The sequence below is a fragment of the Acinonyx jubatus genome, chromosome C2, assembly GCF_027475565.1.
Source record: "Acinonyx jubatus isolate Ajub_Pintada_27869175 chromosome C2, VMU_Ajub_asm_v1.0, whole genome shotgun sequence".
Classification (NCBI taxonomy): Eukaryota; Metazoa; Chordata; class Mammalia; order Carnivora; family Felidae; genus Acinonyx; species Acinonyx jubatus.
The window spans coordinates 146,293,756-146,320,553 of record NC_069384.1 but is presented as its reverse complement, the minus strand read 5'-3'; the positions used below and the strand labels follow the sequence as shown (position 1 = coordinate 146,320,553).

Genomic DNA, 26,798 nt, shown 5'->3' with positions numbered 1-26,798 from the left:
CCCAAGTTGGCCCGGGTGGGCCACAGCTCACAGTCCAGCGCTCATAGGCTCTTGGCCAGTGGCGGGTAGAGGTCACCCCACAGAATGATGGCTTTGTTGCACTGGAGTTGAAGTGAATAATGCCTAGGGTCCTTCTAACCCTGCTTTCCACGTTGATACATAAATGATGGAACACAGTTGGGTAAACCTATGCTGGGGCAAAATTGACTAGGATTCCACAGCACGCTTTTGGAAGCACACATCAGCGCCCTCGTGTGGCAATGTGTGGTAATTCCAGTTAAGCATTAGAGAACACAGTATGAAACTTTTAATCGTTTATTTATGCAGCTTAACAATGGTAACGACAAACGTGCTGAGTGCTTATTATGGCCAGGCACTGTGCTGGGTGCTTTCCAAATGTTATTTCATTTAATCCACAACACCGTCCGTTTTACAGGTGAGGAGACAGAGGCCCAGAGCGAAGAAGTGATTTACCCAAGGTCACTGAACCTATAGACCAGCAACTGAAGGCAGACTCAAACTGGGGTCTTTTGAACCCCAAGGCCACGCATTGGTCATTAATTACAGTGTTTTGGAGACTTTCCGCACCTTCGTATTGGCTTCAAGGATCCCCATGAGGCCCTGAGGACAAAAGCCACCCAGGAACTGTGAACTTGAAAGTCCCTGGGGATGCAGGCCATGTGCTTGGCAAATAGTAGAAGTTATACACCTACTCCTGTGTTTTTTGGTTTGAAGGCAAAAAAGGAAAATAGCCACAGCTAACCTTTGTACAGTGTTTCCTCCATGCCAGGCACTGCGTTGGTCATTTTACACATATAGACTCATTCAGTCCTCCCAACAAGCCTGTGGGGTGGCTCCTATCCTTATCCACAGGATACAGAGGAGGAAACTGAGGCACAGAGACAAGAATGAACTTGCCCAAGGCCATTACAGCCGGTGGCTCAAGAGCTGGGATTTGAAGCCAAGCCAGCCTGGCTCTGGAGCCACAGCTCTTAGCCTCCAGAGATGCTCCGAAATATTTAGAACATAAAGAGGGGGGTAAGGCTAAGTCTACCGGGTAACTGAAACTTTCAAAAGCCCTCAAGCATCTGGACAAAACTGGAAAAAGCCTGCAAGGATAACAGTCACGCAAATTTACATGAACTAGGGAAGAAAATATGCCTAGGGTAAAATAAATCAAAGGTTTTGGCATTTGTTAAGCGCCAGTGCCTGGCACATGGTAAGTGTTATATAAATGCCTGTTCGTTAAATAACAAATTAAAATCAGGCTGGTGGGGACGAATGGAAGACGACGCAGCCCTGCAAGCATGCTCTGTAGTGCCTCAAGGACTTTTTAGGGTTCTGTGCCTCTAATGTGGGTCGGCGTCAGCCTTTCTGGGGCATTTTGAGCCCTCTGTTCGGGCCCAGAGGAAGCGCACTCACCTTGCTTTGCAGAACGAGAATTTGTTGAGCCCGACCCCTCCAGGTCCCAGGAGAGGACAGGAGCTGCTGAACATTCACATCTTCCCCAACCTCACTGGTCAAAACCTGAAAACAGCAGGCCCTTCGAGTGAGGCCAGGAGAGAGGGCCCCACAAGAGCCCTAATACTGCTGCCCTACTAAGAAGCAGTGCAGGGTGCATGGGGCTCCCAGAGGGCCTGGCCCCCGCCTACACACCTTCCTCCTGCCTCGCGGGCCAGCTGGCCATGTTCTCAGAGCCGCTGTCCCTGGGAAAGCAGGAATCCCACCAGCCCCAGCATTTCCTGGTGATGCTTACAGCCGACAAGGGACTGCCAACAATGCCCAGAGGCGGCCCTCTCTGCTCTTGACATATTCCGGGATGAGTGAACTGCAAAGTTGACCAAAATCTGCTTCCTCAATTTGTTCACCTGTCACTGAAAACTGAGATCATTCTGCATAGATACAGGAAGTACATGGCCACAGGGCCTTGACCTCTGTAAGAAGCCACCGACGAGGGGCCGTGTCTGAGCACAGCAAGGAGGAGGGCTACCGAACATCAGTTGGGGGTGTTTGGTTCCAGAAGGGCCCAACATTGTAGCTGTTGAACGGTGGTGTGCAGGCCCTACCTCAAGGCTTTGAGGTGGACACAAAACACTCCAGCTGGTGCCCAGAGCCCCTCTGAAGCCTGTCACGGGAACCCAATCTAGCGCACCCGGTCTCCGGCGCTTGTTTCCACAATAGAACACTGTTTTGGAAATCTTGGCTAGTCTGAGTGGTTCCAGCAGAGAAGACAAATGCCAGAGAATTCACTATGTAAATAAAAATAAATAATGAACCAGCTGGGCCTGCATCCCAAGTCTAAGTATTTTTCTTTGAAAGGGGCCTTTAATACACAAACAACCTATTCATATTCTAATATCACAGACAGCAGAGGGCAGGAGGCAAGTCTTGGCAGGCTTCCAAGTCCAAGGTGGCTTATTAAGGAGAGACCCGGGATCTACTAGGGTGCACGTAGCATAAGGAAAGTCTGTAGCACTTTCCCTGGGTAGAAGGCACTGTCCTTCTCTGTCCAGGGCTGGGAGAGCACCACGAGGGCACCACGAGGGCCCCTCAGGCAGCCAGCAACCCCACTCACCAATGGTCAATATCAAGGGCCGACAGAAGGAAGTTACTGGACCTGGAACCTGACCCAGAGCAAGCAGCATGATGCTCATGGGGCCAAGCACTTGCTGCCCCTGAATGGAACCCATTGTCCTGGCCATGCTCTTCCCAATCCCAGCCATACAGGAAGACCTGACTGCTGGCTCTGAAATACCTTCTGGGCCATCCGGAGCTCTTGCTTCACCGACTGGATCTGGTTGCGGAGTTCACTCATCTTCAGGTTTGTGGCTGCCAGCCTGTCCTGCAAGACCTTCACCTCTGGGGTCTCTGGCTAGTTGGGAAGGACAGAGGAGAGAGTAGTCACTTGTTGCCTAATAGTAGCAATAATCATAGCCTCCATTCAGCCAGGTGTGTGCCAGGCACCGTGCTGGGTGCTCAACATGGAGCAACTCATGTAATCCCCGTGCACCCCTGTGAGGCAGGTTCTATTGTCAGGTGCACAGGCAGAGGATGCTGAAGTGGCTGGGGAGACCCGGTTGGGGAAGGTGGAGCGTGGACGTGAATCCTGGCAACCCAACCCTGGGCGCCAAGCCCTTTGCTCAGAGTACTGCACGTCCACGGACACAGGCAGTGACCACAGAAGGGGGAGCCCCTGGAGGAAGCCCGCAGGCCGCACACCTCCCAGACACCCCCTAGGTGTGGGCACTCTCTGCTGTGCTCCAAAGACTGGCATTGCAGCTAAACCGTCTCCACTCAGAATAAAGAGGGGACTAGTTCATGCACAGAAGGCAACCTCAACTTGGCAGGGGGATGGTGACCATCCTAACTCGGGGCCTCCTTCCCCTGGAACCATCAGCTTGGGCCTGGGGCTCCCTTTCCTGGCAATGAACTCACTAAATAGAAATAAGGACCCAGTTTGACCCCCAAAGACTCCATTTCTGTGGCTTGCAGAACTGCAGCAACCATGAAAACTGCCTGCTGGAACTCTCAGCAATGTCTTTTATTTATTTTTTTTTAGTAATGTTTGATTTAAACCATTTGGATGCAAATTTTTCTCAAATGTGCTGCCCAGGGGCACCTGGGTGGCTCAGTCGGTTGAGTGCCCACTTCGGCCCAGGTCATGATCTCGCGGTTTGTGGGTTCGGGCCCTGCCTCAGGCTCTGTGCTGACAGCTCGGAGGCTGGAGCCTGCTTCAGATTCTGTGTCTCCCTCTCTCTCTCTGCCCCTCCCTGGCTTGCACTATTTCTCTCTCTCTCTCTCAAAAACAAATAAACATTAAAAAAAATTATTAAAAAAATGCGCTGCCCATTTCTCTGTCTTCAGTATAAGTTTCTGAGACTCAAAAAAGTTTGGCATTAAAGGGATTCCATGGTCAGCCCATCCAAACCCCTTCCATAAGTAGTGAAAATGAGGCCCAGAGAGGGGGAGTAACTTGCTCAAGGGCACAAAGCCGACTGGGTTTGACACAAGTCAGATTAGAAGAAGCCTGGTCCCTCCCCTGCACTAGCTGATTCTCCCACTTGAAGCTGTTTCTGGCGCCCACGCATCACCAGTGGGCTGAAAGTCCCATCGGGCAGTGATGCCAAGACCATCTGCTCTTGCCCCAAAGACCAGGTGAGCTGGACTTCTGGGAAGCAGGGCGGGGGCTGCAGTGGACTTCTGCTCTTTCCTCAGCAGCCACACACAAAACCTCCTGTGAACACTAGCATGGAAGGCAGAGCCACGCAGGTTGGGTCTGGGAGGTTCCCTGGACCCCAGAAGTTCTGGACAGCCCAGGTGAAAACCACTGGTGAAGGAAACAGGAATTGGACACACAGCCCGAGAAGTCTGGCCTCATCTGGTTTCCTCGTTTGTGGAACGGGTATAAAAATACTTCTTTGTCCTGCTTCTTCGCAGCTCCACCATGAGGCTAAACAGAGTAACAAATGTGAACAGAGAATAAACCGGGAACTTACACAGAACGCAAACGTATCTTTAAAAAAATTGTGTGTGTGTGTGTGTGTGTGTGTGTGTGTGTGTGTGTGTGTCCTTCCCCCTGTCTGGCTACTTGCCATCCTTCTCCCTGCTCGTGTGCTGTTTTACATCTGCCCCAGGCTGGCAAGTGACCCCTGCCTGTCAGGTCTTGGATGCCATGACCCCCACTGGCCCTGGTGGTGGTGCAGGAGCTCTATTTATGAGTGTCCCACGTGATGGCTGTGACCCTGCTCAGAGCATGGAAAGAGTACACATCCTGGACCCAGATCTAGAACCCAGGCAATGACAGACACCCCTCCCCAAGCCTGATTTCCTCATCTGTAAAATAGGGCCATACAACACCAGCCTCCAGGATGCCATGAGTGTCGATAGGATAATGCACGTAAAGGATGCTTTCTGGGGCAGATTCTGACAGAGAGCAGTGTGAGGGCTGGGGGCCTAGCCTGGCTTGAGGGGGCAGCTGGCAAAGGGGGCTGAGAACTAGATAGTGTCCTAGTGAGGGCTGGGCCCGCATGCATAACAGCCTTCACCCCTCTGCTCTGCCAAGCCTCCCAGCCCTCTCCTCCTGGACAGCTGCACCCCCGCCTCCTGCCATTTCAGGGCTACTTCAGCCCAGAGTGAAATTCCACAGGCTTTGTGGGGGACTTGAGTATGGGTATAAGCCTCCCATTCCCTGGGCTATTTTCTTTGAGGGAATAACTGAAATGTAGTCTGAGGGGCACAGACAATGCCAATGTTGCTCACGGCACAGCCCCTTGAAGCCCCATGCTGACTGTGCCAAGTGGAGACAAGGCATTCAGCTCCACTCTGGAATGTGCTTTGGCACACGGGGGCCAGAATGGGGAGTGAGCATGCAGGCCTCTGGAGTGTGGTTCAGGCTGGGGCTGCCCCAAACAGTCCAGTGAGGGGGGTGTTGCTTTTGTCGTCTCTCTGATCAGAGGTACCCTGGAAAGCACAGGCTACTGCTGAGCTGAGGCTTGTGGCCCACCACCCACTCTTGTATCAGAAGCCCACAAGGCTCCCCTCGGCCACGGAGCAAAGCTGAAATTCCTGCTCCAGCTGCCAGTCAAGGCCTCCCTCCGTGGGTGACCCCATGCTAGCCTTGTTTGGCTGACATTCCCCTTTCCCCTCTCGGGCTGTGGGCTGCAGCCAGACGTTGTCCAGCCAACACCCAGCCAGCAAACAGAACAGGTTCTCAGACTCTCAGCCTCGGATTGCACAGCTCCTGCTGGAAGGCCCTCCTCCATCCTCCTTCTCCAGCAAGGCCCACCTCAGGAACTTTCCTCCAGCCCACCTCCTAGCTGCCTCGCATGGTGTGCTCTCTTTGTGAACTCTGAGCCCCTGGGACTCTTTCTGAAGGCCCTGTGCCCCTCCTTCCTTCAATATGGCTGCTCATCTCCCCTCTTGGGCTCCCCTGTGGACAGAGGCCGTATCTTTGATTCCCTGAGTCACAGGGCTCAACAAGTGACCAATCAAGCAGTCCTTCATCAGTGGCAGACTAGTCAGGGACGTGGAAGTGCTCAGTGTTCTGGATAAAGCAGGAGCAGCTGAACAGTGTCCCTTGGGGCCAGGAAAGGCCCTATAAGCACAGCCCCTGCCAAGGGCAGAGCCCTCCCACCAATGAGACAGGTTTATACAAGACTAGCCTTCACTCTACTAGGTTCTACTCCTGGAACCTAGGGCCCTATCACTATACACTGAGGGCTTAATTCTCCTCAAGAAAGGCATGAGGTGGCTTTACTCTGCATTGTAGGCAAAAGGGAGGTGACACTAGAAAAGGAACACTGAACAGGGAGTCCTAAGGCTTGGCTCCCTGTATCTCCAACTGGTCTGGCTTCCCAAGAAAAACCCCTGGAGAGGCCTCCTGGGTTGTTCTTGAGACTCTGATGCTATTTATTATCTGCCTTGGGCTCCATGCTCCCCCCTGGTAACCCACAGGGTCAGACTGCCTTCCTTTCATGGGCCTGCAATTTCTGTTTCTTGGGTTTCATGCCCTACACACTGGTTGAGCAAAATGGAATCTGAGGGACAAGCCGCCATTCCCAATAGTCACTTTTACTTTGTACAAAGGGAAGGCTTCTCACAATATGAAATGTCCCCCCCACCAACACACAGGGCTGGGCACTAGTGAGCTCCCTGTCCCTGGGGTAAGATAGAGGCTGGATGTCTCCCCAGTGAGAATGCTGTAGAGGACACAGCTGGGCTGAGAGTGGGAGGCCAGTTGGACAAGGCCTTCGTTGCTGGTCCCCAAATTCTAGGGTTCCAGGGTCCTCAGACCCCTCCTGTTCTTTCTCTCTAGGGACTGAATCAGAATTAGACCTGGCCTCCACTGGGGCATTCTTGGCCTCAGGCCATGGACTTCATTCCCTGATGGCTGCTCTGAGGATGCTACAATGGTGGGCACTGGCTCAGCAACGGAGGTGGACCCTGGACACAGGCGCCTATACTCACATAGAGGACGGGAGACCCAGGCCCACGGCTGCCTCCCAGACTCCCCAGCACAGAAGAGAATTCATACCAAGGCTCTGTCTCCCATCTGAGCCCTCGGCGCCTTGGCTCCCACGTCGGTGGCCGCCTTGGCTGGTAGCCTGGCCTGGGCCGCCTGCAGCTGAAAAGTAAATCTCGCACTTAATATTGGATTCTGCTTGGCAACTGCTGTGCCTGAGTGCAGTGCCCTGGTGCCGCCACGGGTGTGTGGTTCACCTTTCAGCTCACTTTAGGACCATTAATGGAAGAACTCTCCTCTACAAACTGCTGTGATGAGAGAGGGTTTAATTGATTGTCGGCCTCACTGCCCAACTACACACTAGAGTAGCACCAGGATTCACTAACAGCTTAACACATAATAATACTGCAGCCGTGGTCTGTATCCCAGAGTTCTGTCCACAGTCTGGGAGGCGTACCATAAAGGGACTATGGACTTAATGTGACTGACGAGGAGACAGGGTCAGAGACGCAAAGAAACCTGCCACATGGGCTCATGGCCTGTAGCCAAGCCCAGCACTGCATACAGTCAACTAACCCTTCAGTGCTTTCCCAGTTGTTCACACGAACACCGGACTGTGTCTGGCAAGGCTGGGGGTGTGGTCTCTGACCTCATCTTGCTTCACTCTTGGCCACATGGGTTTCCTCCCAGACTTTCTTCCCCACTCAGAGTCTTGGTATCTGCTGGGCCCTCTGCATGGGGGCCCATGCCCCCTTTCCCAGTGTGGCCCCTTCCTATCCTCCATGGACCCACTGTGTGTACCTACTCCTCTACGAGGCCCTCGGGGCTGGGTCTGTCTCTGAGGAGGCAAGGCCCATGCCTATTTTGCTTCCCCCACGGGGCCTGGCACAGAGCCTGAGATGGATCTCAAACAAATTGTTATAGAATAAAGAAGCTCTCATTCAATGCCTTACCACAACAACTGAGGAGAATTTCGGGGGGCAACAGAATTGGATTTGCGATGCAGCACCACCACGTGCTGTATGACTTGAGAAAGCCCCCTAACCTCTTTAAGCTCCAGCTTCTTCAGCCATATAAGGAAGCTACGTAGGTTTTCTCTAGCATATGGGTTCCATTGCAGCTCCTAAGGGACCATGAACTGCTTGGGCTGTGTCCTTGCAAGACTGGAGGGGTCTGTGACTAGCTGTGGGAGGGCAGGGGGCAGCAGAAAGAGGAAGATGGGCAAAAGTGAGACCAACTGCTAGAGTGCCCTGGCACAAGGTTCCCTGTTAATTCGTTTAACAGACATTTATCTAGTACTTGCTACCTGCCAGGCACTGGTCAAAGCATTTTACACTTAATCTTCAGAAAACCTTAGGGTGAGTACTCTTATTACTGTCATGTGACACAGTGAGTTTATAGCCTGCTCAATGTCACAAAGTAAGGCAGCTTTGGAGCTAAGATTCACCTCTAGGTGGTCAGGCTCCGGGTCGGCATCCTAACCGCCATGCCGGCTGCCTCCCTGTGCCCTGTGCCCCCCTTGCTTCCTGACACACTTTCCCCTCTCAGGACGTGACAAAGACTGAGGAACTCTTAGCGAACATTGACCCACAAGCCCTTCAGAGGGACCCAAAGCATCTAAGTGTGGCTCCCTCTCTGGAGGAGTGGCCCAGGGTCCTGGGAGTCCCCTCCAGAGGCGGCAGTGAACAAGGCCCCTCACTTCCCGCTCCAGCTCCCGGATGCGATTGTTCAGCTGCTTCGCTCTGGTTTTCGCACCCTCTGACTCTGCCATCAGCGCCCGGTTCTTTTTGGACAGCTCGACGATTTTGGTTGCGATCACATCCCCGGCCAGACCGGCTGTCCCTAAAGTGAAGGAAAACCGGGAGGTCAATTAAAAGCACAGGCCCACACATCAAACTGATGCCACACTACCAACAGCCCTGGGGTTTGAAAAGCTGAAACCCTCATGAAAGGGCAGAGGCTCGGGGGAGTGACTGCACACGTAGGCACCCTGAAACCCCACTCCGATGAGTAGAAAGGCAGCCATTCAAGAAATTACAAAATCCGGAAGCAGAGTTTTAATTCTATGGGATATCAGTTTATTGCCCCAATTCTCCATGCCCTCCTCAGTGACACGGTTACACACCCACACCCTGTGCTCTGTGCCTTCCGGCAAATCGTGTGTGCCCCCCTCGACCCCTCTATGCCTGCCTGACTCTGGGCTCAGCCAAGGTCTTGTTTGGCCATGGGTTGTTAGCAGATAAGGCACAGGTAGAGGCTTGAAAAGCACTTGTGCAGTTAAAGCCCCCCCTTTTTCACTCGTGCCATCTCCACAAGAACACGGCCAGGCCAGCTGGCTGGGCCCAGGACGAGGAAGAGAGACACGTGGAATAAAGCTAACCCACCCTAGTCAAGCCCGACCTAGATCTGCTGAGCCCCAATTAACCCCAGATGTTTGAGCTCAATACATGCTTACTGCCAAATGCCGCCAAGATTATGTGGTTGTTTCTGACACAAAGCTTTGTGGTGACACCTAACCAACACAGAGGCATGCACCCATTTAATAAATATTTATTGAGTTTCACCAAGTGTTGGGCACTCTCGCTACTAGGGATTCAACAGTGAATAAAACAGACTTATGGAGTTTACATTCCAGCAGGGGAGACAGATAATAAAAAACAAATAAATATGCATTCCAGTGCCTGGGAGGACTGCCTGCTATGAAGCTGGGCAAGGGGATGAGAGGGATGGGGGTGATGCTATTTTAGACGGAGTGGTCAGGAAGGAAGGCCTGTCTGTGGAGATACGTGTGAACAGAGACCTGGATGAATGACAAGTGAGGGATCAAGCCATCAAGAAGAGTGTTCCCAACTAGGAAGGGTATTCTAAGAAAAGGGCACAGCAAGTGCAAAGGTCCAGGGGCAGGAATATGTTTGGAGAATCTGAGGCCCATCGAGCAGGACAGAGTAGCTAGAACACAGTGGGCAAGGGCAGGAAGCTGCTGGCAGGGTGTGAATGTGGGAATCTGAACTGTATGGGGCCGTGCAGATGGCAGGCAATGGGAGCTAGCCCAGCTCAGCTCCTGACTGACGGGGTAGCCTCACAGTCCCCTGTCCACGTGCACAACGCAGGTCTGGTCAGATGGTCTGCAAGTTCTCTGAATGCTTCCGACATTCCAGCAGTGGGTAACCAGCAGGGACACCTTCTTAGGCCTGTTTTTTTAACACAACTGTCATGTGCCTTAGAACAGACTGAAAGTGACAACTGGTGGAAGGTATACAAGGGTGCTTGATGGTTTTCAAACTGACGCAGCCCAGGCCTGCAGCTGCCCCTGGCCTCCTCCTACCTGCTGCAGAGGCTAGGGACACTTCAGGAGAAAGGCTCAGAACAGGGATGGAAACCAGACCTGGAAGGACACATGGTCCAGCAGTGAGTTTTCTGTGTTATGCTTTCCTTCCAGGACTCAAAAGCAGCATAAATCCTGGAAGCAGATGTCATGAAGAGGTCCAAGAGAAGCCCTTTCTGGTCTAAGGGGCAGGAAGGGGCACTCAGAGAAAACAAGAAAAATCCTCTGTTGTTGTTTTTTCTTTCTATTCTTTCCCAAGCCCCACTCTTGAAGCTGCAATCCCATGATAAGGGAGCAGCAGTGAATGGGCAAGGACAGAAATACTAAATGTCTGGGTAAATATAATAGATTATTTTTGTCTCCTTAGGCTCTGTAAGATACGTGTAATGATTGAGAGCAAATATTATAACATTATCTGTTGGGATTTTCAATATATACAGATATAATACATATAAAAGTTGCACTATTATGGGGGAGGGTAAAGGGACCCATATGGTGGTAGTTTCTTTGTTCCACTTGAACTAGTAAAATATTAATTCTAAGTAGCCTGTGACAAGTTATGTATTTTGTGATTGCCTGAGCAATCACTAAAAAATTATGCAAAGAAGTATAGTTAAAAAAAAAACAACAGAATTGGGGAGCCTAGGTGGCTCAGTCAGTTACGCATTCGACTTCAGCTCAGGTCATGGTCTCACAGTTTGTGAGTTCGAGCCCCACGTCGGGCTCTGTGCTGACAGCTCAGAGCCTGGAGCGTGCTTCAGATTCTGTGTCTCCCTCTCTCTCTGCCCCTCCCCTGCTCACGCTCTGTCTCTCTCTGTCTCTCTCTCTCAAATAAACTTAAAAAAAAAAACCAAAACAGAATTAAAGCAATCACTAAAAATCCAGCCAAAGGAAAACCAGTCTGTCAGCTGTCAGCAGACTGTCCCTTGAGGCCTGGTCTAAACACACATGCTGGGCCAGTCAGACCTTTCTCTTCAAAATTTGACACTGGAAATCAGAAATGGTGACTGCATAGCATGGACTGGATTTAAGAAGTCCTGAGGAAGAGATGGGGCTGGCAGTCAGACGAGGCCTTGAGCAAGCTGGCAGAGACAGCAAAGGACAGCACAGGGCAGGCTGGCAGAGAGGGAATCACCCCTGTGTCCACAGGCTCCTGGGGAGGGGAAGCATCTCCTGCTTCCCCCCTGGAACTCATCAGCTTCTCTATGGCCCTGCCAAAGGGCAAGCTGCCCCTTCACATCTGAACCTCAGCCAGGCTGGGTGTGTTTTTCTATTCCTCACAATACAAGTCCTTCCCTTCAGTGTTGTTTTTTGTTTTAGACAGAAAAGGCCAAAGAATGGAGTGAGGCACAATAGTGACCAAGGGCCTTTAGGACACCAAATTCCCGTTGGCTGTGAATTCACTACTGGTCCTCTGCATGTACCTACCCTTAAATACACTGGCTCTCAAAAGGCAGGGAGGGACACTCTGGCAGATGCCGGGTGAGGCCCATTGTCATCTGTGGTTGGTTACTTACACTGACTTTCTGGTTTAGTCAGCTACCTGGGAGTTGCTCAATGGGTGTACATGGAACAGAGGACAATCAGGGCCAAGGTCCCCACCAGATCTGTAGGGCCAAGGTCTAGCTCATAACCACAGAGCCAATGTCTAGTCACACCCACAGAACTAAGGTCATCCCCAGACCCATATGGCCAATGTCCCTACCAACAGAGCCAAGGTCCAGCCCAGACCAAAAGGGCCAAGGCCCACTCTAGACCCTACTAGGTCCCAGGAAATTCCCTCAGAACAGCTAACTTCCCTGTCTCATCCACTTTTCTGGAGCAGCAAGTGCTGTAGAGTGAATGCCTGCTTCCACTGGGGTTTTTTTCACATCCACAACACAATGGCTGAGCCAGAGCACCAAGATAAAATGGACCGCGCTGACCCGACAAACGTGCAGCAAGAATCCACGGAGAACCCCTGTTATGAGTCCTAGCCAGGTCACCAACACTGCCCAGAATGCCTGCTGACTGTCCCTGCTGCTCCTGTGCTCCCATTTCCTGGCTCACTGGCCTCCTTGGCCTGCTCTCTTCCCCTACCTCTCCTTCATTTCCATTACTCATCCGCATGAACTTGACCATGGCTGACCCTTGGCACTCTCTCTTGAGCACGTGTGCTCTGGAACCTGCTCTTTGCCCTGCCCAGGGGGCTCCATGGCAGCTCGGCCAGCTACCTGGAGATCAGGGCAGGCACTGCCACAGCAATGGTTGAGCTACCTGTGAAGGCAAATCTGTCCTCTTCTATTTTCTTTTTGAGATGTTTGATTTCAAAGTCCCTTTCCTTCAGCAGCTTATACAATCGCCCATTTTCATCCACTGTCTCCCTGAGCTGCTCTCGAAGGTGTGTGATCTCCTCTTCAAGCATCCTACAAGGGCAAAGGCAGAATTATAGGGACCGATGGGGCAGGAGTCAGGCCTCCACTGCCCAGGCTTGTTGTACCTGGTTGGGCACTAGGTGGTGAAAAGAACTCGTCTGTACAAAATGGAAAATGTCAATGAGCAGATTTTAACACACTGTTCTCAAAACTGAGTGACTATGCACACATACTCACACACACATGCACACACATGAAAAGAGAAAAAAGGTTTGAATTACATTGTTTACTATGGATTTAAGAAAGGGCTATATAACTGACTGCCTCTCTCCAAGAATTCATACTTGTTCAAGCATCCATGGAACATGGATAAAAATGTATCATCTTATAGGCCACAAAGGCAATCTTAGCAAATTCCACATAATGGACATCATACAGATCTTTTTGTTTAATGGCAATTGACTAAAATTAGAAATCAATACTAAAAAGACAGCAAAAAAATAAAATAAAAAACAAACCCCCAAACGCATCATACATTTGGGACTAAAAAAAACAACAACAAACCACATGCCTGGGGAACCTGGGTGACTCAAGTCAGTTGAGTGTCTCACTTTGGCTCAGGTCATGATCTCATGGTTTGTGAGTCTGAACCTCACATCGGGCTTACCGGTATCAGCACAGAGCCCACTCCAGATCCTCTGTCCCCTTCTCGCTCTGCTCCTCCCCCACTCACATTCTCTCTCTCTCTCTCTCAAAAAAAATTATTTTTTTTTAAGAAAAACACTTTTCTAAATTATTTATAGGTTGAGAAGAAATCATAGCATGTACCGTGAAACATTTAGAACAGACTGACTGCAGTAGCAATATATATAAAAATGTGTGAAATGCAGGGGAAGGGTAGAGAGAGAGGGAGACAGAGGATCCAAAGCGAGCTTAGCACTGAGAGCAGCAAGCCCGAGGCAGGGCTTGGGCCCATGAACCGCAATATCATGACCTGAGCCAAAGTCAGATGCTTAACCAACTGAGCCACCCAGGTGCCCCAAGATACTGATAGTCTTAACTGCATGTGTATATACACATACACATACATATTAGAAGACCACATAGGAATTGTCTAAGCCTTAAGTTGAGCCTAGGTCTCTAGGTTTCAGGTAAACCTGACAGAAATCCGAGCAGGTGGTTGGTTTTGTTCATCATGAGTTGTCTTGCAAGGTACTCTCCAACACTTTAAAACACGAGAACCACATGATTGATGGGTCTGTGATCATTTCTACCGTGAGGCACAGAACAGGCTCCCTAGGGACAGTTGTGTGGGAAGTGAGTAAGTTATAGACGTTATAGGGAACGGTTATTATTAGTTAACAGCTGATATCATCATTACTGCTGTTATTCCATCAGTGGCTCGGGCCTCCACCAACCAGTTTCTCCAATTTGGGAAAAGATCATGTGGAAACATAGGTCTGGGGTTAACTTAGAGCTAATATCTCAGAGCCACAGGAACTTTTCCAATTATTGCACAACCTGTATGTTTTTCCCTATTAACATTTTTTAGTGGAACATTTTGAAAGTTGAGAAACCATAAAAAGTACCCATCTGAGGATGGGTAAGATAGATTCTGGGCCAAACCAGAAGCAAAGAGACAACTCAACAACTATTGTGGAGTTTTGGTTTTGTTTTTTTTTTCTTTTACTATCAGAGAATTTTGTTATCAATATAGACTTCTGCTTTGACAACCAGTATAAATCAACATGCACTGAATTTAAAACAAAATGAGAAGATTCCAGACTACTTTCAACCTTTTCACCAATGTGAAAAACCAAGGAACCCACCAGGAGCTTTCTTAGGACAGGTATGTTTATGGTTGTTATGTGTCAGGAAAGGGAATTGGCATAGGAGAATGATCTCATGAGAATTTGCAGCAATCATCATTTATGAACCATCAGAGTTAGCCAACCACCTCCTCAGAAACCCAAACACGGTTTTCATGAGAGATTGAATAAGAAAATCCAAGTGAATAAACTACACCCTGATGAGTTTCAAATTTTCAATTTGACTTTGAACAATTTTTATACACATTTCATACCAACTTATATCCACGGGAGCACAGATCTATCAGAGGCAAATCTTCAGTAACAACCTCTGTGTCAAAACCTCTGTGGCCCAACTTATACACACACATCTAGTCAACCTGATTGTCTAGCTGTCTGTAATAATTTCTCCCCCACCTTCCCTACCTCCCTCCAGTGCTCCTGGGAGGGTTCAAGTTCACATTTACCTCTGCTCGAAGGTGTGTTTTGAGTTTTTCTCCCCAGCTTGAAGAAGGCTGAGGCCATCCGAGATCTCCAAGGGCTCTTTTTCGTCATCAACTTTGCTTTCGAGGCTCAGTTCCTTTTCCCTCTGTTTCTCCATCTGCTTCTGCAACCTTTTGTGCTGCATGTCCTGCATGGCCTTGAACTGGAGCCGCAAGGTGTCCCGTGCACCTTCATCTGCTGCCATCTTGCCGTAGGAGTAGGAAAAGAAGCCTGCGCAGAAGCAAACCCCAACAAGCACACATTTCCCAAGAGTACTCAGCACACAGTCAGCTCTGTCTACAGCCTCCAAGTCTGCAGTACCCTGCTTAGCCTTGTGTGTATCCCTATGGAAGCCTGGAAGACCCAGCCTCACCTCAAATCCCCTGAAAGCCAAGGCTGAGCTGAACATCCTCCTCCTGCCCTGAATGTGCCACCAGACTGCTCCCCGTCGCTCAGACTCAACACTGCTCTCCTTCCTGTCTCTAAAAGCAATGGCTCTCCACACTGGCTGGATATTAGAATCTCCTAAGGGCTTCTAAAATATAACAAAGCTTGGACACATCCTTGAACCAATTAAATCCCAATTTCCAGGAGCGGGGTTCAGACATCATACTTTTTAAATTCTAAGTATAATTTACACATGGTAAAGTACATAAATCCTGAATGTACAGCTCAATGGACCATTACATAAGTATACATCCCTGGGGTGACCACCTGGATCAAGGTATAAGTACTTCCTGTCCCCAAGCAGACTATCTTGTGCCCTCTCCAGGCAGTCATTCCCCCCAAGAAACCACTGTTCCGACCTCTGCCATTGAAGACGAGTTTTATGTTTTCTTTTTAATCTTTAAATTCTACCGAAGTATAAGTCATTGACAATAAAATATGCCATTTTATGTGTGCAAATGAGTCTTGACAAACACATATACGTGTGTCAGCCATGAGCAACAGCACTGTAGAACATTTCTATCACACCAGAAAGGTTCCTTTGTGCCCCTCTGCAGACAATCTCCCTGCCAGTCCCAGTCCCAGGCAAACTCTGATCTGCTTTTGATCCCTTACATTTTGCCTTTTCTAGAATTTCATGTAACTGCAATCATACAGTAGGTAGCCTTTGTGGTTTGTTTTTGTTTTGTTTTGTTCGTGTGTGTGTGTTTAGCGGTACCTTTTGGAGATTTATTAATGTTGTTGCATGCATCATTAGTTCATTCCTGCTTATTGTTGGGTAGTATCCCATCACATAGATATACCAGGGTTTGTTCATATATTCACCTGTTATTGGACACCTGAGCTGTTTCCATTTTCAGCTATTATGAATAAAAACTGTTATAAACATTCATATACAAGAAAGTCTTTGTGTGAGCATATGTTTTTATTTCCCTTGGGCAAATACATAGAAGTGGAAATGCCAGCTTATATGGTAAATTTATGTTAGCTTTATAAGAAACTGCTAAATTGTTTTCTAGACTGGCTGTAACATTTTACATTCCTACCGGCAGTGTTTGAGAGTTCCAGTTGCTCCATATCCTTGCCAGCACTTAGTATGGTCAGTCTAAATTTTAGTCTCTCTAGTGACTATGAAGTAGCATCTCAATGTGGTTTTAATTTGCATTTCCCTGATATCAAATTATATCGAGCATCTTTTCCTGTGCTTACTGGCCATTTTCATATCTTCTTTTGTGACATGTCTATTGATATTTTTTGCCCATTTTTAAATCACGTTGTCTGCTTATTATTGAGTGGTCAGAGTTCCTCATACATTCTGGGTATTTTTGTCTACTTTTGAACTTCAGGTAAACAGAATAACAGAGCACGGACACTGGAATTTTTAAACGGCCTCCTCATGTCTGGTGTTAAGCACCCCTGCCTGAAACCAAACTGAAGTCACAACATCCACCCACCATCCAAGTAGTGATAAATCTTGTTGATCCTCCATAAATGTCTTTACATAAATGTCCGTATATTTCCAGCCCCACTCTCATTATGCTCACGACCACCTCAGGGTATTTGTACTTGCCATTCCCTCTCCCTAGAATGCTCTCCCCCCAGACATCCACTTTACTCACTTCTTTCAAACGTCACTTTATCAGACAAGTCTCTACACCATTCCATTGTGGAAAACTTTCTTATTCTCACTCCCCACACTCTTTACCCTGTTGTATCTTTCTCCACAGCACTTAGCTTCACCTGACACACTGTATGTTTATTGATTGCTTCTCTCCCTCTCTGCCAGTCCTACAATGGCAAGCACTATCTGATGTTCACTGTTGGATCCTCAGTGCCTAGAACAGGGCCTGGTGTGTAGCAGGAAGGAAATGAGTATTAGATGAACAAATGACAGATGGTTCTGTCCTAGGACTGTTCAAGCAGGTCCTTACTGCCCTGGCTGCCCTCTCCTTTTTCCTACTTGTAGTCTACCCTGCATTGGCTGAGGGAATACTTTATATAAAGCACAGCTCTTATCCTGACACACTCCTGCACCAAAGAACTTCAGCAGATGCCCATTAGCTGCAAAACCAAGTCCAAAGGCATTAAAGGTGTTGGGGGATTAAGCCTCTGTCTCTTCTTCCAGCCAACTTTCCCTTTCTTAAGGCCAGTTCTAGTCTCACCTTGCTGCTCTGTCCTTATATGTCCTTCTCCCCTAGACTTAAACCTTGCTGGTTCTCCCAGGCCCAGCACAAACACCACATCCTTTCCTGACCCCCCAGGAAGAACATGCTCCCTGCCTGACCACCCCCAGCTGCTCCAGCAACACCTTTCCACTGTACTTATCCCTACCCTGTCCTCAGGGGTGGTCCCAGAGCCTACACCCAGAGCTTCTTAAAGCTGTCTTAATATTGAATCTGCAGGGATACAATTCAAAAGTACTGATGTCCAGGCCCCAGTCCTGGAGGATTCAATCTAACTAGTCTGGGGTGGAGACCAGGCATGGGGCTGTGTTAGTGCTGCCCAGGTGGTTGGGATGTGCTGAGAACTGAGCCCACGGTATAGCCTTTGAGCCTGTCACAGCAAAAGAGGAGCTGCTGTTACCTTGGAATTCCTCACTAGGTAGCTCTGCCCTGTTAGAGGAACTATATAACTATAACTGTAACTGTAACTATAACTATAACTATAACTATAACTATATCGCTCTGTCCTGTTAGAGGAATTAACTCAGCAAGTCTGGGTTGTCCACACCCTGCACATTCCAAAGGAAGGTTTGGCCCTTGACCTGCTCTGAAGGAGGTAACCTCTAAGTCTTAGGTATATCCTGCCTGGCAATAAAGCCTTTCTTTACCTGGGCTTGGGCCACTCAAGATGGCCTATGCTAACAATGTGATTTTATGATGGAGACCTTGGGCCATGCCATATCAGCTTTACCTCTGGAAGGGTGGGAAATTGAGTGACTAAGGTCAGCCATGTATGCAGTCAGCCATGCGTGTGTGACTGACCCCCAGTAAAACCCTGGACCCCAAGGCTTGGGTGAGCTTCCCTGGCTTGCAATGCTTCATGCATGTTGTCATGCATTGTTGCTGGGAGAAGCAAGCACTGTTCCTGAGACTCCACTGGGAGAGGACAACTGGAAGCTTGTGCCTTGTGTCTCCTGGACTCTGCCAAATGTGCCTTTTTCCTTTGCTGATTTTAATCTGTACTCTTTCGTCAGAATTAACTGTATAACAGCTTTGCTGAGTTCTGTGAGTGCTTCTATCAAATCGTGGAAGCTCAGGATAGTCTTGGGGACCCTCAAACTACAGGAACCCCTGGACACCTCTGCTGAATGTGTGACAGCCATAGATGAGCCTCTGCTCAGACTTCATTAAACAAGCAGACAAGCAAAAGGGTTTTTACAGGGGGCTCAGTCACACAGGCACGGCTGACTGTCTGCACAGCTGACCATAGTCACTCAATTCCCCGTTCCATCTTTTGGGACACGTAGGAATATAATGTAACTTAACAATCAGACTCAATGTTATATAAACAGGAAAATCAGACTTTTTCTGTAAAGGGCCAGGTAGTAAATATTTTAGGCTTTGTGGGCCATATGGTTTCTGTTACAAGTATTATATTCTGCTGTTGTAATGGAAAGCAGCAATAGACAAGACAGAAATGAGTGGGTGTGGCTGTGTTCCAATAAAACTTTATTACAAAAATAGGCAGTGAGCTGGATTTGGACTGTGCGCCTTAGTTTGCCAACCCAATTTAGGGGAATTTCACCTGAAAAAGTGCCTAGAGATTGAAGAAAACCCTACTGAGCCTATTAGTTGAAAATATAACTGGAGAGTTTAAAAATAAGTTTATCCTGTGATTCCCTATTTTTTGTAGATTATAAGAAGGGACCATCATATACTTCATTTTCCAAATTGGGTCACCTTGGAGAGTGAAAGGAAGAGCTATTAATAATCATTCTAGGTCAACAGCAACGTGGAAAAGCAACTTGGAGGCTGTGACTAGCATATAAAACAGTGGTTCCCACCCCTGCTACACACTGAAAACACCCGGAGCTTTTAAGATACTGGTGCCTGGGTCCCCCACCCAGGGATCCTGATGTCATTGGTCAGGGTGCAGCCTGGATGTTGGACACTGCTGGTCTGGGCTACCATACAAGTAGCTTGGCCCAAGCTGAGACAGCACCTGAGTTTCAGGGTGAACTTGCTCTATACCAGCTGTGTGAGTTAGAAAGTTTCTAGGGGCACCTGGGTGGCTCAGTCGGTTAAGCGTCTGACTTCGGCTCAGGTCATGATCGTGGTCCGTGAGTTCGAGCCCCGCGACGGGCCCTGTGCTGATGGCTCAGAGCCTGGAGCCTGCTTCGGATTCTGTGCCTCCCTCTCTCTCTGACCCTCCCCCCATTCATGCTCTGTCTCTCTCTGTCTCAAAAATGAATAAACATTAAAAAAAAAAGAAAGAAAATTTCTAGACCTCTTTGGGCCTCAATCCCTCTTCAGTAAGCAGGAGATGAGAAGGAGACCATAGATGTGCTGTAAGGGGCAAATGCAAATTGGGTGGTGGTGCATGAAGGTACTTTGTCAGCTATGCATGGTAGGAACAAAATACTATTTTTTTCTCCCTTTCTGGTGGTCTGTCTTGGGGAATCCCTTCCTCCTTCTCTTGCCCCACATACAGAGGCTTCCAGGCCCTCACAGTGATTCTTGTGACCCATTAGCAGAAAGCCTTCTTGGGCTACTGGGCCCACAGTGACCCAGCCCCATGACATAGCTCCCTCTAGCCTCCACAGCCACTCCTTCACATCACAAGGTCACCTCTGCACCTTATCTCCTGCCCGCTCACTCCAATATCCCCCTGGTGCCTCCCCATCTCTCTGGCTGCCTGCCTCCCACCTTCCCTGGGCCTTGTCTGGGTACTTCTAACCTATACTGCACCTGATCATTTGGGATCTTTTTAAACCAGATCTGAGTGGCTCCTGCCTTTCCAAGACCCGGCCAGGACTCAGGGAGGGCACTCTGGCTGGTCTGAGAGCTGCATCCATCCCACATTTTTCTTTAACTTGCTCAGAATGCTCCGTGAGGATTTGAATTTGTTGTCAACATTCAAACATCTGTAGGGGCGCCTGGGTGGCTCAGTCGGTTAAGCGTCCAACTTCGGCTCAGGTCATGATCTTGCGGTCCGTGAGTTCGAGCCCTCTGTGCTGACTGCTCAGAGCCTGGAGCCTGTTTCAGATTCTGTGTCTCCTTCTCTCTCTCTGACCCTCCCCCGTTCATGCTCTGTCTCTGTCTCAAAAATAAATAAACGTTAAAAAAAATAAAAAACATTCAAACATCTGTAGATTTCAAGTAAATCCAGATTTCCAGCTTCTTTTTGACAAGTTTACAGGTTTGGCCGTGCTGGGTCCCTAGCCTTACATGGATAGCAGCGTCTCAGCAGAAGGAGTTCCCTCTGGGCAGGCTATGCTCTTTCCACTCAACACCATCCCTACCACTCCCAGATGCTGCAGCTGGCACATCCACATCGGCTGTCTGGTATCATTGCTTATAAATGGTGTTCTTTCTCTCACACCTGCTGGATTCACTCACTTTCATTTCCCATCAGTCCTTGAAGATGTTTGGTTTTGTAACTCCTCCCAGTGCTCAAGCCTGGAGGCATCTCAGAGGCTTGTTTCAGCCACTCTACCTTCCTGGGATGCCTTCCTCCCCAGGCTCTTCCCTCCTTGCCTCTCCTCTTTCCCCAAAACTCCTGTTTAGCTTGAAGATTCCCTGGAGACACTCTGTAGACTCCTAGAGTCCCTTGGGCATCCTTTGATCACTAAATTTACCTTAATGTATTATAATTATCTATGGCTTTATTTCTATTCCTTTTATAAGAGGACTCTTAAGGGCAGGGATCTTAGGTCTTATTTCCTAATTTTCAGCATCTTTCCCAGAATGGGCCTTCAATTAATATTTTAGAATTGTCACTGAATATAGCAGGTGCTCAAAGATGAAAGAAAAAAAATGGATGAATGATACAGAGAGCAAACTGGTAGTTGCCAAAGAGGAGGGGGTGGGAGACGAGTAAAATGGGGGAAAGGGAGTGGGAGTTACCGGCTTCTAGTTATAGAATGAATAAGTCACAGGATGAAAGGCACAGCATAGAGAATATAGTCAATGGTACTGCAACATTGCTGTAGGTGACAGATGGTGGCTACCCTCATTGTGGTGAGTACAGCATAACATAGAGATGTGGAATCACTATATTGTACACCTGAAACCATTGAAACATTGTGTGTAAACTCTACTTCAATTAAAAAATTTTTTTTTAATGTTTATTTATTTTTGAGAGACAGAGCATAAGCAAGGGCGGGGCAGAGAGAGAGGGAAACACAGAATCCGAAGCAGGCTCCAGGCTCTGAGCTGTCAGCACAGAGCCCAATGCAGGGCTTAAACCCATGAACCACGTGATCATGACCTGAGTCAAAGTCAGACGCTTAACCTGAGCCACCCAGGTGCCCCTACTTCAATTTTTTTATATAAAAAAAACTTAAAAAATGAATGAGTAAATAAATGAATAAAGAATAATTTGTAGGGGCGCCTGGGTGGCTCAGTCGGTCGAGCATCCGACTTCGGCTCAGGTCATGATCTCATGGGATGATAATCATTATATACTTCACAGGGTGGCTGTAGGGATTAAATGAGAGAATGCATGGAAAGTGTGTATTACAGTGCCTGGCATGTGACCACTCCTGACAGTTTAGCTATTATCATCTTTCTCATCATATGAGATGGGGTGTCCTCAACCCAGTCAAGTCTGTGGGAGACAGACAGCATGTCTGCACCGACGGGGCACCTTTGGTCTACATCAGCCGCCAGGGCATTAGCATCTGCTCTGTCAGGGATTTGGATGTCGTTGGTCTGGGCTGTGGCCTGGGCATCTGTCTATTTTTATTTATATTTTAAATTTTATTTATTTTTTGCATCTATTTTTAAAGTGTCCCAGGTGAGTCTAATGATGAGTGAGGCCTGAGAATAAGGGGGGGGCAGGTGCTCTGAGAGGCTGGGAAAACCTGCAGGAGAGGGAGGCACTGAGTCAGCCTGAAGTTGAGTGCTAAAGAATCTGGCTCCAGTGGAAGAAGAGGGCGCCAGGGGTGGGGGGCAGAGGGCTGTCCTGTCAAAAGAAGAGCATTTGCAGAGAGAATGTGATGAGTGTGGGGAATCGAGAAAGGCTCAGGATGGACAGAGGGCAGTGCAGAGGTTTGGGGAGGGACTGGAAAGAAGGCCTTATCTGGCTCAACTAAGGAGCCTGAACTTCAACCTGAAGATGATGGGGATGTTTAGAGGATGCACACAGGATCGCACTTGCATTTTGTGAAGCTGGAAGCAAAGGGGCCTAGTTGGGAGGATGCTTCCGGGAAGGAGCGTGGTCCTAAATCAAGGCTGCGGCAGTGGGGATGGAGAATGGGGAACGGGAATGATGCCGAAATGGAAGAAATGTGAGGCAAGTGTGCAGGAGAGAAGGAGAGGGGAGTCTAGAAGGTTTGGGTTTGAGTGGCTGGGGAGATGGTTATTCCAGGCAGAGGAGTTTTCCAAGCTGCTGGCAAGCCCAGTCCCAGGCACTGCTGAGTTTGAGACTCCCTAGGCTTTCCACATGGAGATGCTGGGTGGGCCTGGGGCTCAGAAGGGCATCCTGACCTGGGGCCTCAGGTGGCCAAGACAGGGGTGTGGACAAAGCACTATGGGGAAAGGGTGAGCAGGAGGCTAGATAGGAGGTGGGAGAGAGAAGGGGAAGATGGAGGAAGAAAAGATGCTGGGAGCAGATAAGAGGTGAGCAGATATTACTAGGCAGAGAGGGGAACAGATGGGTGAGTCTGAAGAAAGAAGAGGTAGGGTGGACTGATCAGGGCGGAGGCTGGGGTGGCAGGAAGCTGCAGATAGGGGCAACTGAAGGGTGGATGCCAGGAACCTTCTGAGATGGGCCCTGACCACATTCTTCTTTCCCTTCCTAAACAATTTAATTGCAAATCAAGGTAGATCCTTGACCAAAGACAACATGGATCTAAGCAGGGGATGCTGATTCCCAGGAAACGGAAAGGAAAACTTTTACTTTTGAAAAACAAAAGAAGTAATGCTAAAGCTAAATTTTCAAAACACCCGTGGGCCCTGCCTGATTCCTGACTACTTCATGACAGTGTGGTTGGTGTATATTAAAAGCAGGAACAAAGATATGCCTGCCGTTTATATTTGGGGGGGTCCAGATGAAAGACTGGAAGACTTCTGTCACCTTCCACCTACCCTCACGGTATAGAAACTGTCATGTTCATCTCTGAATCTTGTCTCTGCAGCACAAGGCAGCATGGGTATGCAGTGGGTGCTAAATGAACATTTATGCCATGAATGAATAAAGGAACCACAGCAGCAATTTCGGCTTTAGAGCAAACAGCACTAAAGACACTCAACTTGATTTCCTTTGCTCGTGTAGGATGTGGGTCAGAAGATCATTCGGCAAATATTTATTGGCATATGAATAGCTCTCTCCTCATGGAGTTTCTAGTCTGATGGAGGAGACAGACATTGATCAAATGATCACATAAGAAAGCATAAAATGATAATTGTGATGTTCTGAAGGAGATACATAGCGCTGATAGTCTCTATCAGAGAGTTTGATATAGCCTGGGGGAATCCAGGAGAGCAATCCCAAGGAAGTGAGCTGCGACCGGAAATATGAGTAGGAGTTAAGTAGAGGAAGAGCATTTGGGACAGAGGCACAGCATGTGTAAAGGCTCTGTGACAAAATGAAAAATGGCAATGCCTCTAATGATCAGTGCCCTCTACTCCCCCTGCATAGGTAATCCATCAGCAAATTCTCTTGGTCTACATTCAGAATATACCCAGAATCTGAACACTTCCCACCTCTTGATCCTTACTGTAGCCTCCTAATTCATGTCCATACATCTGCCCTTGCCTTCCACCCCATGGTCTTTTCTCAACACATCAGCCAGAGAAACCCTGTTAGTAGGTAAGTCGGACCATGCTCACCTCAGCATAAAAACAGGGCCCAGTGTAATCTGGTTCCTCTTGCAAACCATCTTTCATTATCAAGAATGCATCAAACTCACAGACTTCCACGCTGGCTGTTCCTCTGCTGAAATGTTCTTCCCAGGGTATTTACATTTAGTTCCAGGATTTTTGTTGTTTTTGTTGATTCTTTGGGATTATCTACATAGACAATCAGGTCATCTGAGAACAAGACAGTTTTATTTCTTCCTTTTCAACCTGTAATGGTTACTTTTCCTCTCTCATTGCCAGACAAGTAGACAGGTGTCTACTCAAAGGGGATGTTTTCAGGGAGACCTTCCCTGACCACCCTACCTAATAATGCATTTCCCTTCCCTTGCTTCCACCCCTTGAACTCCCTCTCCCCTGCCCAGATTTATTTTTCTCCATCACATTTCTCACCATCTGATATACAGAACATTTTACCTACTTATCACCTATGTTCTCCAACTAGCTTGTAAGCTAAGAGTGTACATTTTAATCTATTTTGTTCATTACTGTACTGCAGACCTGTAACGGTATTTAGCACACAGTAGGTGCTCAGTAAATATTTCTGGAACAAATGAATGAATTTGACGTCCCTTAGTCCAACCATCTTTGGTAACCAGCTGCTGTATCTGTGAATATGCTACTCGCATGTAATTGTAACAAATGTTTAGAAAGCATTTCTTTAAAATCCATCTTAATAACATTTGTGCCTTCTACATGTGGTGCTCTGAGGGCATGACCAGTCGTCTTGTTACTTGCTCTGGACTTGAGTAGTAGAAGCAAAGGTGCAGAGGGTTTCAAAAGTTAAAGCTGAGCAGAAACTTCTGACATGTAAAGAGTTTTAGAAGTTATCATTCCTATCCTCACAATAAGAAAAAGATCTAAACTAAAAATCAACAACTGGAAATCAGTGGAACTTAGAATCCTTAGACAATTGAGGTCACAGGGCAAAGTACTGCCCTGAATATTGGAGAGTCAGGTGAATACAGAGAATCACAGTTTACTGGAGCAGAAGCCTGCAGCTAGAGTCAATATCGGTAGAAACACTAATCTCTACCTGATGAATTGGTGACGACCCTGTGTGGCTTAGGTTGCAGTTTTAAAACTCCTCGGGGTTCAGCCCTCATAGTTTTGTGATTTTTATCTCCAGGAACCCTACCAGATTCTCACTGCGAAAAACAGAGGGAAATCTGCTCCTGTTTCTGACAACGGAAGAGGAAAAGTAACAATTAAAGATTGGAAAGAAAAAAATAAAACTGTCTTCTTCTCAGATGACATGATTGGTTATGTAGAAAATCTCAGAGAATCAACAACAAAAACAAAATCCTGGAACCAATAAGCAATTATAGCAAGGTCGTGGGACAGAGGTTAATATACAACAGTCGATTGCTTTTCTACCTACCAGCAAACAGCACCTAGAAATTGAAGTTTAAATGCAACACCATCTACATTCACATTAAACCATGGAGCTACTTAAGTATACATCTAACACGTATATGTAAATATGTAGATGTACATAAATGTATGCATATAAAAAATATATGTATATAAGTATATGTAAAAAATCTGTATGAGGAAAACTAGAAAACTCTGATGAAAAGAAATCAAAGAAGAACTAAATAAATATTCCATGTTCATGGACAGGAAGACTCAATACTGTTAATAATGTCAATTCTTCCCAACTTGATCTGTAGTTGCAACTATAGGTCCCAATCAAAACCCCAGCAAGTTAATTTGTGGATACTAACAAAGTGACTCTAAAGTTTATATGAAAAGGCCTAGAATAGCCAACACAATATTGAAGGAGAAGAACAAAACTGGAGGACTAATGCTACCCAACTTTAAGACTTCCTATAAAGCTATAGAAATTAAAACAGTGTGGTATTGGGGAAAGAACACACAAATACATCAGTGGAACAGAACATAGCCCAGAAATAGACCCCGACAAATAGATTCAACTGATCTTTGAAATGAAGCAAAGGAAATTCAATGAAGAAAAAAGTCTTTTTAACAAATGGTGTTGGAACCACTGGACATCATGTGCAACAAAATAAATCTAGACACAGACCTTACACCTTGCACAAAATTACATCAAAATGGGTCATAGACCTAAATGTAAAATGTAAATGTAAAACTAAAAAAACACTAGAAGATAATATAGGAAAAAAATCTAGATGGTCTTGGGTTTGGCAATGAGTTCTAAGATACGATACCAAAAGCACGATCCATGAAAGAAAAAAACTGATAAGTTGGACTTCATTAAAATTAAAAACTTCTGCTCCACAAAAGACACTGTTAAGAGAATGAAAAGACAAGCCACAGTCTGGAAGAAAAACTTTGACTGCAGAACACATATCTGATAAGGGACTGTATCCAAAATATACAAAAGAACTCTTAAATTCAACAATATGACAACCC

At 47.6% G+C, this 26,798-nt stretch overlaps 1 protein-coding gene across 5 annotated transcripts in view; it reads right to left on the bottom strand.

The window, feature by feature from the left end:
- The window catches only part of CCDC13 (coiled-coil domain containing 13), a 42,171-nt gene extending 26,111 nt beyond the window's left edge, over positions 1-16,060 (bottom strand). For 2 of the 5 annotated variants that reach the window (XM_053221579.1, XM_053221578.1), the window contains exons 1-6: positions 14,916-16,060; positions 12,543-12,691; positions 8,661-8,803; positions 7,034-7,123; positions 2,756-2,872; positions 1,423-1,527 (exon numbers count right to left, since the gene is read on the bottom strand). In XM_053221579.1, the coding sequence (XP_053077554.1) occupies positions 1,423-1,527; positions 2,756-2,872; positions 7,034-7,123; positions 8,661-8,803; positions 12,543-12,691; positions 14,916-15,340 (1,029 nt within the window). In that variant the 5' untranslated portion in view covers positions 15,341-16,060. The remainder of the gene's footprint in view (positions 1-1,422; positions 1,528-2,755; positions 2,873-7,033; positions 7,124-8,660; positions 8,804-12,542; positions 12,692-14,915) is intronic. The other 3 variants (XM_053221576.1, XM_053221577.1, XM_027040816.2) reach the window with 3 other exon arrangements.
- Between the last annotated feature and the right edge of the window lie 10,738 nt (positions 16,061-26,798).